Below are 17,519 nucleotides of genomic sequence, written 5' to 3' on the forward strand. Positions count from 1 at the left end.
TCTGCTTAGGAACCTCTGAGGAAGGAGAGTCCCCCACCTCTTGTGGGAGTCTGTTCCACTGTCAAACAGCTCTTACTGTCAGAAAAGTTCTTCCTGATGTTTAGTTGGGATCTCCTTTCTTGACTTGAATCCACTGATTCGGGTCCTAGCCTCCAGGGCAGTGAAGCATTACTGTGTGACCTTTCGATTCGGACTCTTGATTCTTACTCCTTGGGCCTGCCTACTCATTTGTCCCTCTTTCCTCTTTGGGCCTGACTTCTGGCTTCACCCTTCAGCTCTTACTCCTTGATTTTGGTTTCTGATAATTGCTCTTCTCTGATTCCTGCCTTGCTCTTCAGCTCCAATTCCCCAGCACATCTCCCAGCTCATCTCAGGCTGACGCCTACAGCTCATTCCCAAAGCCAGACCATTTGCTGACAGTCTTTTAGAATGGCATGTATTCTGTTCTCCACTTTCAAAAACCACATTGTTTTGTAAAAAAATTTCAGATCTTCTCAAATAAGATTTACCACCTCATTTGGTTTATGGACTTTCTAAAGATACCCATAAAGAATGAGAAACATTTTAAGATCAACAAAGGTCTCGCAAATCACATTATCTGAAGCAAGTTCAATATGCTGCTTTGGAAGGATGAACTTCTGCAAGAATTGTGTGGTCATATAATTGTTCCACCAATAACAGTGCTTAATGAAGCCTATAATTTTTATACTAACCAACCCTCAAATCGAGATATTCTGGGGAGAGGAAAAAGTCAAATTCTAGCCAAATTGTTTATTCTAAACTAGTGCTGACATCCAGGAATTACAGAGGTTGGGCAATGTATCATTGATAAAAGCAATTCAAGCTTTCTTCATTTTTGCTCTTTATGAAAACTGGAAGCATTTTTATAAAGCCCACATTTTGTTTCTCTGTACATAGTAAGATACAAGTCTAAGTTTCAGGATCAGGCTGAGACAATATTGGTTCCAGAACCTGATGACTATGTCTCTGCTGTGCTATAGTCGTACCTTGGATCCCAAACACCTTGCAAGTCGAACGTTTTGGCTCCCGAACGCCGCAAACCCAGAAGTGAGTGTTCCGGTTTGCAAACATTCTTTGTAACCCGAATGTCTGATGTGGATTCCATGGCTTCTGATTGGCTGCAGGAGCGTCCTGCAGCCAATTAGAAGCCACACCTTGGTTTCCGAACATTTTGGAAGTCAAACGGATTCCGTTCGACTTCCAAGGTACGACTGTATTCTTTGAGTTTCTGACTTAGGATCATCATCAGATGCAAGATTAAATACAGAGGAAGGCTCCAAGATACAAGCTCAACAATCCATCTTGCTTTTAGCCCTGATGTGAGAAGCCACAAATATCTACTAATGAGCAAAAACAGAGACATCTGAAAATACTTAGGGTTCCTTCCATTTATGTTGCAAGCACTGCACAGAGAGATGACTCTGAGCTTGTTGGTGTTGTTCCTCCCCACCCCCAGTTCTATGTAGATGGGTCTGTGGCTACCAGATACCTGTCCTACTCCACCCCCAAAATATATGCCTAAACTGGTTGATACTTCCAGAAAGATTTAGGGTGGCCCATTAGAGGCCCCATGACACCATCTGGAAGGAATCACCACTCATTGCAAAACTCATTCATTTTCTATTTGCTTTTTCTACAGCGTTTTAATTTCCCATAAAATATGAATACAGTATAATAAACACATTCACAGTGCATTACTTGGCACATTAACTCTGAAGTAAGTCCTACTCCATTTAGTGGAGTGTATTCTCAGTGAGGTGTATATGACTGCAACTTCAATATGACTTACTTCTGAGTAGGCATGTATAAATAAGATTGTACTGTCAGAAGTATGTTTCATTTCTGATGACTCTAAAACTTTTTATAGAAAGAACACTTGTTTAAAATAACAGAACGTCCCAATAACATTTCATTAACAGCATTCTGAAAATAAGCATGAAGCAATGTTAAGGTTATCTTGTTTAAACTGGATACAACTCTATTTGCCTTTTTACTGCACCCTGGAAGAAAAATACAACATATTTTTACAGGAAGTGTTGTAAAAGTAACCTAAAACACACACAACACAAGTACGAACTAAGTTTAAAACATCCATAATAGGCCTTTGTGAACAAATTAAGAACCTATTAGTTAGGAGCTTCGAATTGGACACTGGCAAATTTACATCAGTGTACTACATGGTGGCTAAATATAGTTCATACTTCCATAATTTTAAAAATCAAGTTGTATTTATTTATTCAAGACTGTGTGTGCCCAGTCAGTCTGGCTCTATTCTGAAGGCTGGGAAGACAGCCAGGAGTTTAAGTTAGCAGCCAGTTCACTATGAAAAAATAAAGAGAGGCATACACCTATGGACTGGGGTGGGTGGGGCAGAAAGAACTAATGGCATTTAAAGCAAGATGGACACTTGTTGGGAGCTGACAGCTTGGTGCCATAGTGCTGAACTTCTGTGGCCTTATAAAGATGGGTAGTTTTCAGATTCAGTATAAGCTTCTGAATCACCAAGGCTGAATACTTCAAGCACATGGAAAGTCTGCACACCAGGAGTGGTAAATTATGACTAGAGGAACTGCACACCCACACTCTGACCACCAACCTAAGCAACATGAAGAATACACAGATTAGTCATCTGCCCAAGAACAGATGAGAACCACTGGACCAACACATAGGATGCTCTTGACCAAGAATGGAATTGGCAGTGCCTTGGTTGGAGTGCACCATGCCAGCCCAAACACCCAGAGAAATGTTTCCAACAAATCAGCATAAACACAAGTCATCGTGACACCAATTTATATCAAGAGACACTAACCCCGCTGATTTCTGCAAAGATTTAGATCCAGTTCATAAGGGAGAGCTCCAAGTTCCTTCCCAAACTGGGAATATACATGGCCCCAGGAAGGGCAACTCTGGCACAAGAAAGAAGCATGACATTTTCCTAGCCCTCATATTTCCACTGCCTGTCGTTGCTAGAATGGCCACACTGAAGCAGCATTCACATATAATTACAGTAACGAAGAAACAGATCCTGTTTCTGAAGAAAATATTGTTATGCCAGTGGAATTCCTCTAGCTACAAGTATTGCATTTTCCACCTATTGTTGGTGTAGTTATAGGGTACTTCCCTTAAAATACCACTTTATCTGTATAATATTTTAATGCAATCGTTTAGCCAAAAAGCTATAGCTATAGTGACTGTCAGTGTATTAGTTTATAGTTTTGAGTATGGTTTATTAATCTGCCAGGCCTGGAATTAGGTATGACCGCAATCCTATATACACTTAGCTGGGAGTTCCACTGGCTGTTTACCGCAGATCAGAAATGGTATCACCCTGGCCAAGAAGATGCCAGCATGCTTAACAAGCAGAGCCAAAGAAGCTATTACAGGCAAGAAGGCCTCCTTTAAAAAAACAGAAGTCTTGTCCAAACAAAGAGAACAAAAGGAACACAAGCTTTGGCAAAAGAAATGCAAGCAGACAATAAAGATTGCTAAAAATAATTTGAGAAGCACATTGCTAAAAATACTAAAACCAACAAGAAGAATTTCTTCAACTACAGGACATCTGCTAGGGAAGTAGTTGGGCCCTTGGATGACAAGGGAATCCGAGGTGTGGAAAAGGAGGATAAAGCGATTGCACAGAAGGTGAATTTTTGTGTGTGTTCGTCTTCATAGTGGAAGATAAAGGGCAGATCCTGATGCCTGAACTAACTTTTGCAAGAAGGGAGTCTGAGGAACTGAGGCAGATAGTGGTGGCAAGGCACAAAGTTCCAGGCCTTATTGGAAAAATAAAAACTGACATATCATGGCATTTAGCTGGCATCTACCCAACAGTTCTCAAAGAACTCAAATGTGAAATTGATGACCTTCTATCACAAATATTTAAAAAGGCATTTGCTAAACAAAATGTAGCTCTAATTGCAGACCAATTTGCTATCTTACCATGAACATTCCCCAGCAGAATGTCACCAGCCGTTGAAGAGAGCAATGAAGATTCTGCATAAAGATATTTGGCTTTTAATAAGCCATTTTTGGTGGAAATGTGAATAGATGAGCCTTGTAGCTTTTCTATATTCACACTCTGTAAAAGGGGGGAAATGAATAAATTAATATAACAGCACTACAGCCAAGAAACAGACAAACATCAGTTCATCTTGATGATATATTAAGCTACATCTTTCACATACACATGTTCATAGCGCTCCAGATATCTGCTAGCTAGAATCTTCAGAATAGACGGGAGGTGGGGATGAATATTCATCCAAGGATGGTATGGAATGTCTCCAATCGGTTTTATTTTGCAGGTAGGATTCAGGCCCATACTGTAAACGTAGCCATAAAATTAAAGCACTCTGTCACAAATCCACTTTAGAAAAAGAACTGGACTTTTTGCAGGTTGGAAAGTGAAGGGGAAATGCATTGAAAAGTTTAGAATGAATAAACGACTAACAAGAGGACGTAAAAACACCCCACAAACAAATCAGAATAACTATTCAATAAAGTTGGAATATTTCAGTGGTGCCTCGCAAGACGAAATTAATTCGTTCCGCAAGTTTTTTCGTCTTGCGATTTTTTCGTCTTGCGAAGCACGGACTTTGGAAAAGCTTCAAAAATCACCAAAGTCTTCAAAAACCTCAAAAAAGGCCACCACACTGCCTGCTATTAGTTGTTCCTCGAATTGAATGCACGGTTTTAAGAAAAAGGAAACAAACTTGCAAGACAAAGGAAACAAACTTGCAAGACGTTTTTGTCTTGCGAAGCAAGCCCATAGGGAAATCCGTCTTGCGAAACAACTCAAAAAACGAAAAACTCTTTCGTTTTGTGAGTTTTTCGTCTTACAAGGCATTCGTCTTGCAAGGTACCACTGTATCTAACCATGTAAGTCTTGTGCAAGCAAATCAGGATGAATGCTCAATAACTAGATTGCCTGGAGAAGCCTATAGAAGATATTAACTATAAAAGGTTGAAATTATTGTTCAAGCAGAAAACTGAAGCAGAGGGAGGAAAGAAGGTTATCCAGTCACTTTTCCACCACAGAAGTTCAGAAAGTGGTGACAAAGAAACATCAAATACACAATATACAAGCAAATGCCTGATAATGTCAGTGCCAATGACTGAGGAGCAGTGAAGTTGCACCTAAGCTGAGGGGAAAGGTGAAGACAGCATGAGAATCTGTCTCTGGCTCCCAATCTCTTGGGAGAGACGTGACTCTCTGCAACAGCCCCATGTGGCTCGTCCATGTAGAAACCTGGGATCGTAGTCAACTAAATTTTACTCAGCGTAGATTCAGTCAAATTAGTGGCTCTAACTTCATCATGTTCACTAATTTCAATGGGTCTACTCTGCGTAAAACTTAATTGGCTACCGGAGTTGATACCTATGGTTCTCTTCACGTTGTCAACAAAGAAAGACAAAGCTTGCAGCTAGAAGTTATGCACCGGAAAACAGTTGCATTGATTTGCAAAATGACAATCCGTGAAATTTCATAACACTGAATTAGCATTAGAGGTTGAAGTACTCCCTTGATGGTGGGACAGATGGCCAGATTTGTGGTTGTGGACATGGATAACGTATACAGAGGAGAGTAAGAAGCTAGAAGATATATGGCACTGCAAGTAAACAGGTAAAGCAACATCTACTTTTTTGAAGAGTCTGCCATGTTCATGTAACAGTTGGTTGCAAAAAGTGAAAAACTCATTGCCTGCAGCAGAGCATTTGACTGGAACTACAGTGGTACCTCGGGTTAAGTACTTAATTCATTCTGGAGGTCCGTTCTTAACCTGAAACTGTTCTTAACCTGAAGCACCACTTTAGCTAATGGGACCTCCCGCTGCCGCCGCACTGCCAGAGCACGATTTTTGTTCTCATCCTGAAGCAAAGTTCTTAACCTGAAGTACTATTTCTGGATTAGCGGAGTCTGTAACCTGAAGCGTATATAACCTGAAGCATATGTAACCAGAGGTACCACTGTACAGCTTTAATGATAGCTAAAGCCCAGTGTCACCATCAAGGCCCAGGTGTGTGGATTTCTGCCTCTAGTGCAGTGGTGGGGAGTATTTTTGGCCCAGTAAGCCAGATTCTCCTGTGGCCCAATTTCAACAGGTGGGTGGGATAACCCACCTGCCAACCACCTAGCATCACTATAGTATCAGATGACTGCCAGGTGAGTTGCCTCACTTACTTGTCAGTCCATGGTGCAGCACTGCCCAAGAGTCCAACAGCCACCTGGTTCTTGGGTGCTTGCAAACTGCAGAGGAAGGGGCTTTGCTGTTCCTGCAGCAACAAGTGGTTTGCACTGAAACTGCTGCTAAAATGGAGGAAAGAAACTAATGCAGGCTTCCTCAACCTCGGCCCTCCAGATGTTTGTGGCCTACAACTCCCACGATCCCTAGCCAGCAGGACCAGTGGTCAGGGATGATGGGACTTGTAGTCTCAAAACATCTGGAAGGCCGAGGTTGAGGAAACCCGAACTAATGGCTCGGCCCCAGTTGCCTCATTGGCTGCAGCTGGAATAAATTAGCAAGCTCTTGGGAAATCAGCACAATTTACATCAAAAATTCAATCGCCTCAACACTGGAGCTGTTAGTTTAGGTCTTTGGTCTTCCTGCTTGGCAGTCTATGTCCATGGCTGTACCCTGGACTGCCTTCCTAACCTGGTTGGTATTCTGCCTAGCTTGTTTGCTTGTGCTGGAGAACAAGGGCTATATTCAAGAAATGGTCTGGCACTGGCTTATCCCAGGAACCCCTGGCAAAAGTATCACTCTGCAAGGCTGTTGGATGCGCTTGGGCACACCATCTGGTTTTGATTTGGCTCCGGCCACAGCAGAGTTTTGTCAGTGTGCCTGACAAGAAGACATATATTATGCCTGATTGTTGCAAAAGTGTAATAAGGCTGGAAAAGCAAAGGAACAATAACATCTACAGAATATCTGAAATTATGACCATATGATTTCAGCCCTCCCACTCATTTGTGATGTTAGGGTTTCCCTCAAACTGATGCTCTGTAGAAGGCTGCCAATAGCGGAGAAGAGGGTCAGTAGATTAACACCAGTCTCCCAGCAGGATCAAATGGTGGCTCAAGACAGATGTGGATGGAATCAGCTGATAAATTCTCCATTTTTTAAGAGACGAAGAAGGATACAGCAGGCAGCCAGAGCAAGAGCCAGGATAATAAAAGTCTAAAGATGTTTTACCAAACGAACAGTTTCTACAGTCACATTGGAACTATTGTAAACACGAAGACTATAATAGATACTAATACCGTATCAAATTTAATTGTGTTCTACTAAGCTCGGTTTGACTTATGCTACAATAAAACATTCAGATGCTTTTAATTTTCCGGTTCAGTCCTGTCTCATATGCAATTTTGTGACCCAGCATGCCTATCTGATTTAAAGCTGTGTGTTAATTTGGCTTAAAATCTGCTCTAGCATTTCAGCACGATCTATCACAGCCTTATAAAATGAAGAACTGTATGATGTAGTCAAGCTGCTGACAATTCCTCCGAAACAAAGAAGACTCTCGACCAGATGCTCAGCAAGGCATCACACTTCTCTACGGAACACAGTATCTCTTACTTTCAACCACTGTTAAGTATCAATTTGACCCCATGTCAGCCTGCTTATGTGTATGTACGCCAGATAACTGGGGTCAGACATCAGCACTGAAAAATCATGCAATTACTGTCTGTCCACAAGGCAGTTTAGTGCTTCCATCACTTGGTCAGTTGGGTACATACACCAGTAGGTACGATGTGATAAGGAGAATTGGGTGAGGAACCACATCTGCAATGCCAGTGGGATTTTAGGCTAGCCCAGGCTTCCTCAACCTTGGCCCTCCAGATGTTTTGAGACTATAATTCCCATCATCCCTGACCACTGGCCCTGCTAGCTAGGGATCATGGGAGTTGTAGGCCAAAAACATCTGGAGGGCCGAGGTTGAGGAAGCCTGAGATAGCCTCTCTGTGGAGAGAGGCAGCCCCAGGAAACAGTTGCTGCTTGTTTCTAGCTGCTACTTGGGTTAACCCCGTTTTATTTGTTAAAATTAAAAACAAAACATTTGAATTAATCTGCAGGTTTTTAAATGTTCATCCCAATCTCTCTCTCAATGTTTTAAGCATTTGCCCCAGTGACTGAAGTAGAAAGTGTCCAGTTTCATTGCCAGGGGAATTATAATGCACAGCTACAAACCTCTGACAGTTTTGGTTTACACTGGAAACGCTGACAGAGCCCTAGCTACATAATGATGACTGTAGTCGATGGAACAAAATTGTCATAAAAGCCCACATGGCAGATAAAATACAGGCTGATTGCTAACAGAAATGGCTCTTCGAGAAAGCAAGCCAAACTTCTTCCTCCAAAAAGTTGGCTGCTCTGCTATTGTGCTTGGAAGATAAGTGTTATACATGTCAGTTTTGACGCTTAATTCTACAGCTGTGGTTTTGCTGGTTTATATGTAGGGTTTACACACAGGGACACACACCACAGAACATTATATGGTCACGGCAAGATAAATTAGTATATTATAAATTCTATGCTTCTCATCTGGATAAAAAAAATCTTCAAAAGTTAATCACTAGCATACAAATCAGGTCTGTAAACAAAGGGTGAGAATACACTCAGTGAAGGATTACTGCGCAAAATGCAATCCTTTGTCAATTTCTTCCTCTTTCCTCCTACAATGTTACCTACATTGTCATTGTATTGCACATGTGTGAAGATATCACTGGTGAGGAAGGGTAAAGGTAAAGGTAAAGGGACCCCTGACCATTAGGTCCAGTCGCAGATTCTGGGGTTGCGGCGCTCATCTCGCTTTATGGGCCGAGGGAGCCAGTGTACAGCTTTCCGGATCACGTGGCCAGCATGACTAAGCCACTCCTGGCGAACCAGAGCAGCAGACGGAAGCACCGTTTACCTTTCCGCCAGAGTGGTACCTATTTATCTACTTGCACTTTGACATGCTTTCGAACTGCTAGGTTGGCAGGAGCAGGGACTGAGCAATGGGAGCTCACCCCGTCGTGGGGATTCGAACCGCCAGCCTTCTGATTGGCAAGCCCTAGGCTCTGTGGTTTAACCCACAGCACCACCCGCGTTCTTGGTGAGGGAGGGTAAATGAGCCTAAATGCCATGGGGCCAAATGTTTGGCAATGGCCCCCAGTCAAGCTGAGCCTTCCCCAATCCGGTTCCCTTCAGATGTTCTTTACCACAACACCCATAATCCCCAGCCATTGCTCATGCTTGATTTGGGATGATGGGCATTGTAGTCCAAAGCGTCTTGAGGTTGAGGAGGGTTGGTCTAGCGCCACTCACTGCTAAGTGCTGACATGATATCGCTGGCAGCAGTAGAAGTGACTAGTGGGGGCAGGCAAATCAGCTCTGAATATCTGTTTGGACCCAAGACCTGATGCAGCCAACCTCCTGCATTGCAGGGGGTGGACTAGATGAGGCTTTGGGTCCCTTCCAACTCAACAATTCTATGACATTGCCTTACAAACCCTGCTAAAACTGATTTGTATACTAAAATATATATATACAACTTAAGCAAGTTTACTAAAATTAAGTCGCACTGAGTTCAAAAAGGACTTAGGCAGCAATCTGATACACCAGACGTCTCCATCCTGGGACCGCGACTCCACCAGCTCCAGCCAGTTTAGCCAGAGTAAAAGTTGATGGGAATTGTACTTTGAAATATCTGGGAGGCACCATGTTGGGGAAGGCTTCTGCAGTAGGCAGCTACCTGGGAGTAAAGGAACTCAATGGGGCTTTGTTCTGAGCATAAATGTATAGCATTTCAATATGACTCCCTAGTAGGGTCAATGTTTCAGCTTGCAATTATCTACGGATCATTTCCAATTCTTATTTTCTAGACATTTCCAGTTTAATATGTGAAATTTTTCACGCCATTTGCTTTTGTTTCCTGATTTCCACTTCCTGAAATATAGCAACCCTACTTTAGTATCTCCCAGCCAGAACTGGAAGTGTGTATTTTTCTATACTATGCATTAAGATTCTTATGGCTACCACAATAACCCCACATATTGTACTTTCTTGCTTTATCAGAGATTATTACACATCCTGAAATACAACTCTGGCTGTCTTTTAAAACAGCTGTATGTTAACACAACAGTGAGTTCTTCATCCAGTGTACAGTGGAACCTCGACTTATGTACGGCTCTACCTACGTACGATTCCAGTTATGACTTTCAGTAGGTGCTTCGACTTATGAACTTTCCTCTAGATACGAATAGAGGCTTTGTCAGCAGCCCGGAGCTCACCACATCAGCTGCAGGACAACACTGAGGCCTCTGTTGCTGGGGAGAGGGCCCCCATCCCACCCCCGAAGATGTGGAAGAGGCACAGCAGGGCACACTGCAGCCCCAAACCCCGCCGAGGAACTAACCTGAGAAAGTCCAGAGAAGAACCTGGCCTGGCAAGAAAAAAACTGACCCTGGCCAAAGTGAACCAGGTCCTTACTGACCCTTGCCCCCACCCCCAGCTTGTAGCCAGATAAGCCCACCCACCCTCAGTGCACGTAAGAAAAAAAATTAATGTTCCTTTTTTTCATCTACAATACTGTCTTATTTATTTTATAGTACAGTACATTGATTATTACCTTTTTAATGGATCTGTAGTCTCGTTAGGAAGTAAAATCCGTGTTAAATTGCTGTTTTAGGGGGTGTTTTTCATCATCTAGAACGGATCAATTCACTTTTCCTTTACTTTCTATGGAAAAGCATGCCTCTACTTATGTATGTTTCTAGTTATGGCCAGACCTCTGGAACAGATCATGGTTGTAAGTAGAGGTTCCACTGTATTCTAAACAAAGTAAGATGAAGCAAAAGTCCTATAGCCAGGGCTTACTCCCTTGTAAATGCAGTTAGGATTGCAGCCTTAGTCTCTCTAATCAATTCATCTCGGCTGAGGTAAGCCAAAGGAGGTTGCAAATAATCTCTATGCTCTTACAAATTCACTTTAAATTATTTCCAAGGAACTAGCTGGAATTATTATTCCTGCTAGCAATTCCAGCAATAAACTAAGCACACTTGAGATATTGCTCTTTTCTTGCAGGCCTTGAATGGATGGGAAAATTCTCTGCTGTCTACCTATGAGATATTTATTTACCCCTGGGTGCTGCTCAAATCAGGGTCACATTATACACATCTCCAAGAACAGTAACACTTCCCAGTAACAAAGCAAACAAGCCAAAGGCGCCATCTTCTGGAAAATACCCGGTACTAATTGAAGTTTCAACACCTCACCTGCATTTCCACAGAAGACGTGAATTTCAGTTGTGTTTACTGTTGCCTTGGGATAATTAGGGGGCATTAACATCCATTGAATGCCATCTCAGCCATGTGCCCATTTAAAAATTATGGCCCTGCATTTTGAGAATAGCTTGCCTATGACTGGGATATTAAATCCAAATCTAAAAGCTGATTCACTCTGCAGGGTTTAACTGAAAGCAATTTGACATTTGTAGAGAAAAAGGAAGCAACAGCCTAATGTATGTGTCTAATTTCAGAGACCTATAATAGAAGCACGTTCAGCTCAAATTCAGTTGCTGGAATCGCAATCACTTTTCACAGAGTCAACTTGTTGTTGCAGTATGATTAATGGGGCTTGCCCAAGACATTTTGCTGCCTGAGGCAAAGGGAAAGATTGTGTCCAACACACACAAACACACACCATTCCATTTAGAAAAGCTGCCCAGACTGGATGTTGAATTTTTGGCCTCATCTGCACCACGCAATTTAAAGCAGTATCATAACACTTTAATCAGTCCTGGCTTTCCCCCCAAATAATCCTTGGAAATTGTAGTTTGTTAAGGGTGCTGAGAGTTGTTAAGAGACCCCTATTCCCTTGCCAACAAAGGCCTGTATAGTTAAAGCTATGGTTTTCCCAGTAGTGATGTACGGAAGTGAGAGCTGGACCATAAAGAAGGCTGATCGCTGAAGAATTGATGCTTTTGAATTATGGTGCTGGAGGAGACTCTTGAGAATCCCATGGACTGTAAGAAGATCAAATCTCTCCATTCTGAAGGAAATCAGCCCTGAGTGGTCACTGGAAGGACAGATCCTGAAGCTGAGGCTCCAATACTTTGGCCACCTCATGAGAAGAGAAGACTCCCTGGAAAAGACCCTGATGTTGGGAAAGATGGAGGGCCCAAGGAGAAGGGGACAACAGAGGACGAGATGGTTGGACAGTGTTCTCGAAGCTACCAGCATGAGTTTGACCAAACTGCGGGAGGCAGTGGAAGACAGGGGTGCCTGGCATGCTCTGGTCCATGGGGTCACGAAGAGTCGGACACGACTAAACGACTAAACAACAACAACAACATTCCCCTCTCAGAACTACAGATCCCGGAGTTTCCTGGGAAGAGGGATTGTTAAATGACTCTGAGAACTGCAGTTCTGTGAGGGGAATAAGGGTCTCTTTACAACTCTCAGCACCCTCAAACTAAGATTTCCAGGATTTTGAAGGGAAAGCCATTACCATTTACAGCGGTATGATACTGCTTTAAATGTATGACACAGATGGGGCCTTAGTTCAACACTGGCAATGCTACAGAATTCCACCATTGCATCTGAAGACAACAGGGTATCTTAAGGGGTGTGGAGAAGGACATGAAGAGCACACACAGTTCTGTCCACTCCACACCCCTCAGCATCTGCCACCTGAGGTAGCTGCCTCATTCTGTCTCACAGTAGGGCCGGCCTTGATGCTAAATGTAATAATATATGTTTTATAATAGGCACTGCTAGTTTCTACACATAGGTTTTCCACTCCACACCCTGGTCTATCCAATGTAGGCTCTATAACTTTAACTTCAACGCAAGCAGGTGCAGTTTGCCCAGCCCAGAGAGACAATGACAGGAGCACTGTACTTGCTGAATTTTTGCCTGCCCCACAGCTGTCAAAGACACAGAGCCTCTGTTTGAAAAAAAAACCCTGCAATAGTCACAGAACTTGAAAAAGTGAAGACACATATTCTCACGAAGATTTTAAAAGCCCATAATGCTATTTTTGTAATGTAGTTCTTCAATGTATTTTATAGGTGACCCAAATAATTGTAGCCCATACATTTTAAAAATGCTTACACTTTCTTGTGACACATGAATATCAGCATTTCCTTGAAGAGTTCCCAGGCAGATAACTTTCCCTCCTTTAGCTTGAATGTCAATTTTCTGACTCTGAAACAGAATTGTATACATGTTAAAAGAGTTCAGTTCTTATTTTTTTGAAGATAGTTATGATGGGCCCTAACTAAGATTTCACCTGCATCTCTCGGTTGTTATTATGGAAAATGATACATCAATTAATTCTTGCAGGTCCCACAATTATATCTGCATGGCTGAAAGAGTTCCAGCTCTGAATTTCTGCTTGTTATGCAGTTGCAGGAGAGGTCCCAGGAAAAGACTTGCAAAAAATATATACAAGAGGATAGAAAACACAAGTCTTGTACTCTTGTATCTATACTGGTACCTTTATTGACCGCAATATGCTTGTTCCCTTTTCTGTCTCTATTCTGCAGCTGTTACATTCAATTTTCTCAGTCTTCACACAGCCATTCCCTGTTGTCTTGATATCCAAGTCTAAAATCAATTTTAAATAGTGGAGATAAATAGAAACAAACAAATTCAATGCAAATCAATCTAAATTTTTGATTTCCTTTAGCAAAACAATGTAACAGAGTGGAAAAAGCATCCCACTTTCAAAGCATGTCCTGAGTCCCCCAAACAAACAATTAGTGTCACATGTCAGCATCTGGAGTGTTAAGAAAAAAATACACATTACAGTGATGTGTACGAAGAACAAGGAATATATTTAAAATATACCCAGGTTAGTGAGCCACATTATTACCAGTTATGATTATTGTTATGGCATGTGTACGCTACTCTTCCTCCAAGGACAGCATAGGTGAAGGTAAAGGTACCCCTGCCCGTGCGGGCGAGTCGTGTCTGACTCTAGGGTTGCATGCTCATCTCGCTCTAGAGGCTGTGAGCCGGCGCCGTCCGAAGACACTTCCGGGTCACGTGGCCAGCGTGACGAAGCTGCTCTGGCGAGCCAGCACCAGCGCAGCACACGGAAACGCCGTTTACCTTTCCGCTATAAAGCGGTACCTATTTATCTACTTGCACTTAAGAGTGCTTTCGAACTGCTAGGTGGGCAGGAGCTGGGACCGAACGACGGGAGCTCACCCCGTCACGGGGATACGAACCGCCGACCATACGATCAGCAAGTCCTAGGCACTGAGGTTTTACCCACAGCGCCACCCGCATATATGGAGCTTATCTAATTATTTTATTTTATTGACAATAACCCTGTGAGACTAATAAAGACTGTGACTGGTCCAAGGTTCCGTGTTGAGCTTTGCGAATGGCAGGATTGGAATGCAAGTTTCCCCAATCCAAGTCCAACAGACTACCTACCAAGTGACTTCACCATAATAACTGTCAAAGAAAGGAAAATATGCTTTCTGGGTTTGGCCTGGTGATAGTAGCAGGCAAGAGAAAAGCTGAGCTGACTAAACAGCTGGGATTTAGACAGTGTTCCTAATTTTCCCAAGGCATCTTCCTGAACTCTGGCCTTGCAGCAGAAGCCTTTGAGCTGCAGCAGTGAACATTATGACTCCTGTCAATAGCAACATTGGGTCAGTGTACAGTGGTACCTCGGGTTACAGACACTTCAGGTTACAGACTCCGCTAACCCAGAAATAGTACCTCGGGTTAAGAACTTTGCTTCAGGATGAGAACAGAAATCGCATGGTGGCAGCAGGAGGCCCCATTAGCTAAAGTGGTGCCTCACGTTAAGAACAGTTACAGGTTAAGAACAGACCTCCAGAACGAATTAAATTCTTAACCCGAGGTACCACTGTATCTGCAAAAGCAGGGAAGTAGCAACTTGAATGGGCCACATTATCTACTATGGCATGCCAAACTGAGATTCACAGCTGAAGAAACAGCCATCCTAACTGCTCACCACAGAGCATGGGGCACTTCAGTTAAATGTCACAGTAGTGCCTCTTTTTGACCAGTCGCTGCACATACCAAATTTTACGGGGGTCCTCACATCCACAGAGGCTGCGCCGTCCATGTCTTCCGAGATAATCGTAATCTCCTTTAGCACCTCATCATACTTCACATGCAAACTATCCAAATCTGTACCGTGCGCGGGGCCGGCGGTCGCCCCCCGCACCGTCACGAACACCCTGTCCGCTTGGGGGTACTTGTGTGGGTCCAAAGGGTGCACAGAGACGTGGCAAGGGAGCCGTGCCTTCAGGAGGCCGTAGGGGCCGACAACCAGGGTCCACTCCTTGAGAGGCTTGCTGCCCTTCCGCTTGCTCGCTTCGGACTTGCTGCAGAGACAAGGGCTGGCAGCAAACCAGCGAGGCTGCTGGCAGCTGCCAGTCCACCACCTTCGCCCAGTGACGCCTCCGCCCTTCAACAGCCGATGCCAGCTCCCGGCCACTGCCCTCGCTGCCGTGCACCAGCCTCTTGGGGGCAGAGGCCGCATCCTGCACTGCCTTGAGGCTGCTTCAAGGGGTCCTTTTGACACGCAACAACCCAGCCCTGCAAAGAAGAAAATCAAAGTGCAAAGGGAGAACTTGCGCTCCAGGCTCTGGGCAGGGCATGGGACACCCCCTTCCCCCGTCCCTCCCCAAGACCCTTTAGGGCAGAGGTATCTGCATTAGGGGGACCCCCCTCTGCCCACTTACAAACCCATCCTGGAAGTTTCAAAACAACAAGCGCAGAACCGGTGAGCTGTACTAGCAGCGATTGGCCAGTCCAGTCGCGCCGCGGTGGCTGCTGGGAATTGTGGTTCCTTGCTGACGTCGGCGCGACGAAGGAGCCCGAAGGCCGAACTACAAGTCCCGGGAAGCTGAGCGTCTCCCGGGGAAGCCTTGGCCCATGAGCGGCTGGGGGAGGCGGATGTCTCCCTGGACAGGATGGAGTCTTGCGGCTGCCCAATAGGAAGCGCGGAGGGCGGGGCTGGAAGAGGAGAGCCGGTCTCCATGGCAACGGAGGGCGCTGACGGGGCTCCAGCCTCTCCGGCGGCGGCGGCGGCGGCGGCGGCGTCGAGGTTTCCCCGGAGGGAGCGGGGCCGCGCGGGGAAGGTAAAGGAGCAGGCGGGACCCGGTTCTGAAAGGAGGGAAGGAAGCCTGCTCTGGGCGCGAGGGGAGGAGTCGCGGGGTTTGAAGAGACGGAAGGGACCCCTGAGGGTCATCTAGACCGACCCCCTTCAGTGCAATGACGCGGGGGAAGGAAGCGGAGCCACACACACCCCGCCCACCCCAGAATGTGTTTCAAGGGCACAAGCAGCCCAGAGAACCGAGTTCCACCTCTTTTTTTTAAATAGATTTTTATTAAGATTTTAAAGGTTAAAAAAAAAGAGGGGGGGGAAGAAAGATATAAGTAACAATCATAAAAAACAAAACAACAACAACAAAATACATAAGGAACAAACATCATCAAAAAACAGAAAAAAGCAAGGAAAAAAAACCAAGTCAAACCTAACGTGACATCATTTTCATTCACTTACTTCCTTGACCTCCTCACACCTCCCGTTTTTGTATTCTAGTTCAATTAGATATTTCAGCAAATCCTTTCCCTTGGTTTTTATCTTAATAATTTATCTTAATATACTATAATTTTTCTGAGTTCCACCTCATCCCCCTCCTTCCCAAAGCACTTCCTCCCAGAGTGGGGGGTCTGGAGGAGGCGGCCAAACCTCGGAGAAGCTAAACATGCCTGGGGGGGGGGCTGAACAGGGAACTAGCTGGGAGCCGCATATAGACCCCCCTGAGTCTACCTCACTAGTCAGAACACTGGCCACCCCCATCCAAGGGGGGGCAGCTTGAATAAAATATTGGGGGTGGCCCAGGTAAGCCCTGCCCCACATAATCACAACATGCAGCACACACACATGCCCCATTTGAATGGCAATGCTCATCAACTTGGGGGGGGTACAGCCCCCTCAAATATTTTAGGGGGGGCGAAGGAACCTCAGCCCCTAGGAATTGGCTCCCATGCCACCATCTGAAACAAAGTGCTACCCCCACCCGGCCAACTTCTGAGTACAGAGGGTGGATGTCCCATCAGACCTGTAGGCTCTGACCCCAAAATAGTTAAATAAAATGCTAGCCAGCTCTTCTGCCCCTAATGCAGAAGGTGGTTTTAGTGGGTGGGAGTATAGTTCCCAGGTGTGCGTATGTGTTAGCCAAAAGAGGCTGCTCCATGTGTCAGGAGTCTATAATTATCACATAGTGAAGCTAACTGACTTTAGCATGCTGAAGTAGTAGCAAGATGGCTGTGTGGACTGGTTCTTCTATAACTTCCTTTGGGTTCCCATCCTTTCTCGCAGCTTCCCCCCCGCCACCCCAACATTTGGAAACAAAGTGGAAATAGAAGTAGAAAGGGCTTCTCAAAGACTGCACTTGCAGTTGGGTGGCCAGATGGGAAAAGGGACAAATGAAACCCAATTCAATTTCCTCTCCTGCACAACTTT

At 44.5% G+C, this 17,519-nt stretch overlaps 2 protein-coding genes across 2 annotated transcripts in view; one reads left to right on the forward strand and one right to left on the reverse strand.

Moving 5' to 3' along the window:
* Positions 1 to 15,852, reverse strand: part of FAM185A (family with sequence similarity 185 member A) — a 37,025-nt gene extending 21,173 nt beyond the window's left edge. Inside the window, exons 1-5 of the mRNA XM_081879193.1 lie at positions 15,730 to 15,852; positions 15,062 to 15,583; positions 13,497 to 13,606; positions 13,112 to 13,204; positions 3,958 to 4,096 (exon numbers count right to left, since the gene is read on the reverse strand). Coding sequence (XP_081735319.1) covers positions 3,958 to 4,096; positions 13,112 to 13,204; positions 13,497 to 13,606; positions 15,062 to 15,527 — 808 coding nt within the window. The 5' untranslated portion in view covers positions 15,528 to 15,583; positions 15,730 to 15,852. The remainder of the gene's footprint in view (positions 1 to 3,957; positions 4,097 to 13,111; positions 13,205 to 13,496; positions 13,607 to 15,061; positions 15,584 to 15,729) is intronic.
* Positions 15,853 to 15,986: 134 nt separating this feature from the next.
* Positions 15,987 to 17,519, forward strand: part of CCDC146 (coiled-coil domain containing 146) — a 77,263-nt gene continuing 75,730 nt past the window's right edge. The window contains exon 1 of the mRNA XM_081879110.1: positions 15,987 to 16,128. The gene's annotated coding sequence lies outside the window, so the exon portion shown is untranslated. The remainder of the gene's footprint in view (positions 16,129 to 17,519) is intronic.

This window comes from Podarcis erhardii, assembly GCF_964252035.2.
Source record: "Podarcis erhardii genome assembly, chromosome: 10".
Classification (NCBI taxonomy): domain Eukaryota; kingdom Metazoa; phylum Chordata; class Lepidosauria; order Squamata; family Lacertidae; genus Podarcis; species Podarcis erhardii.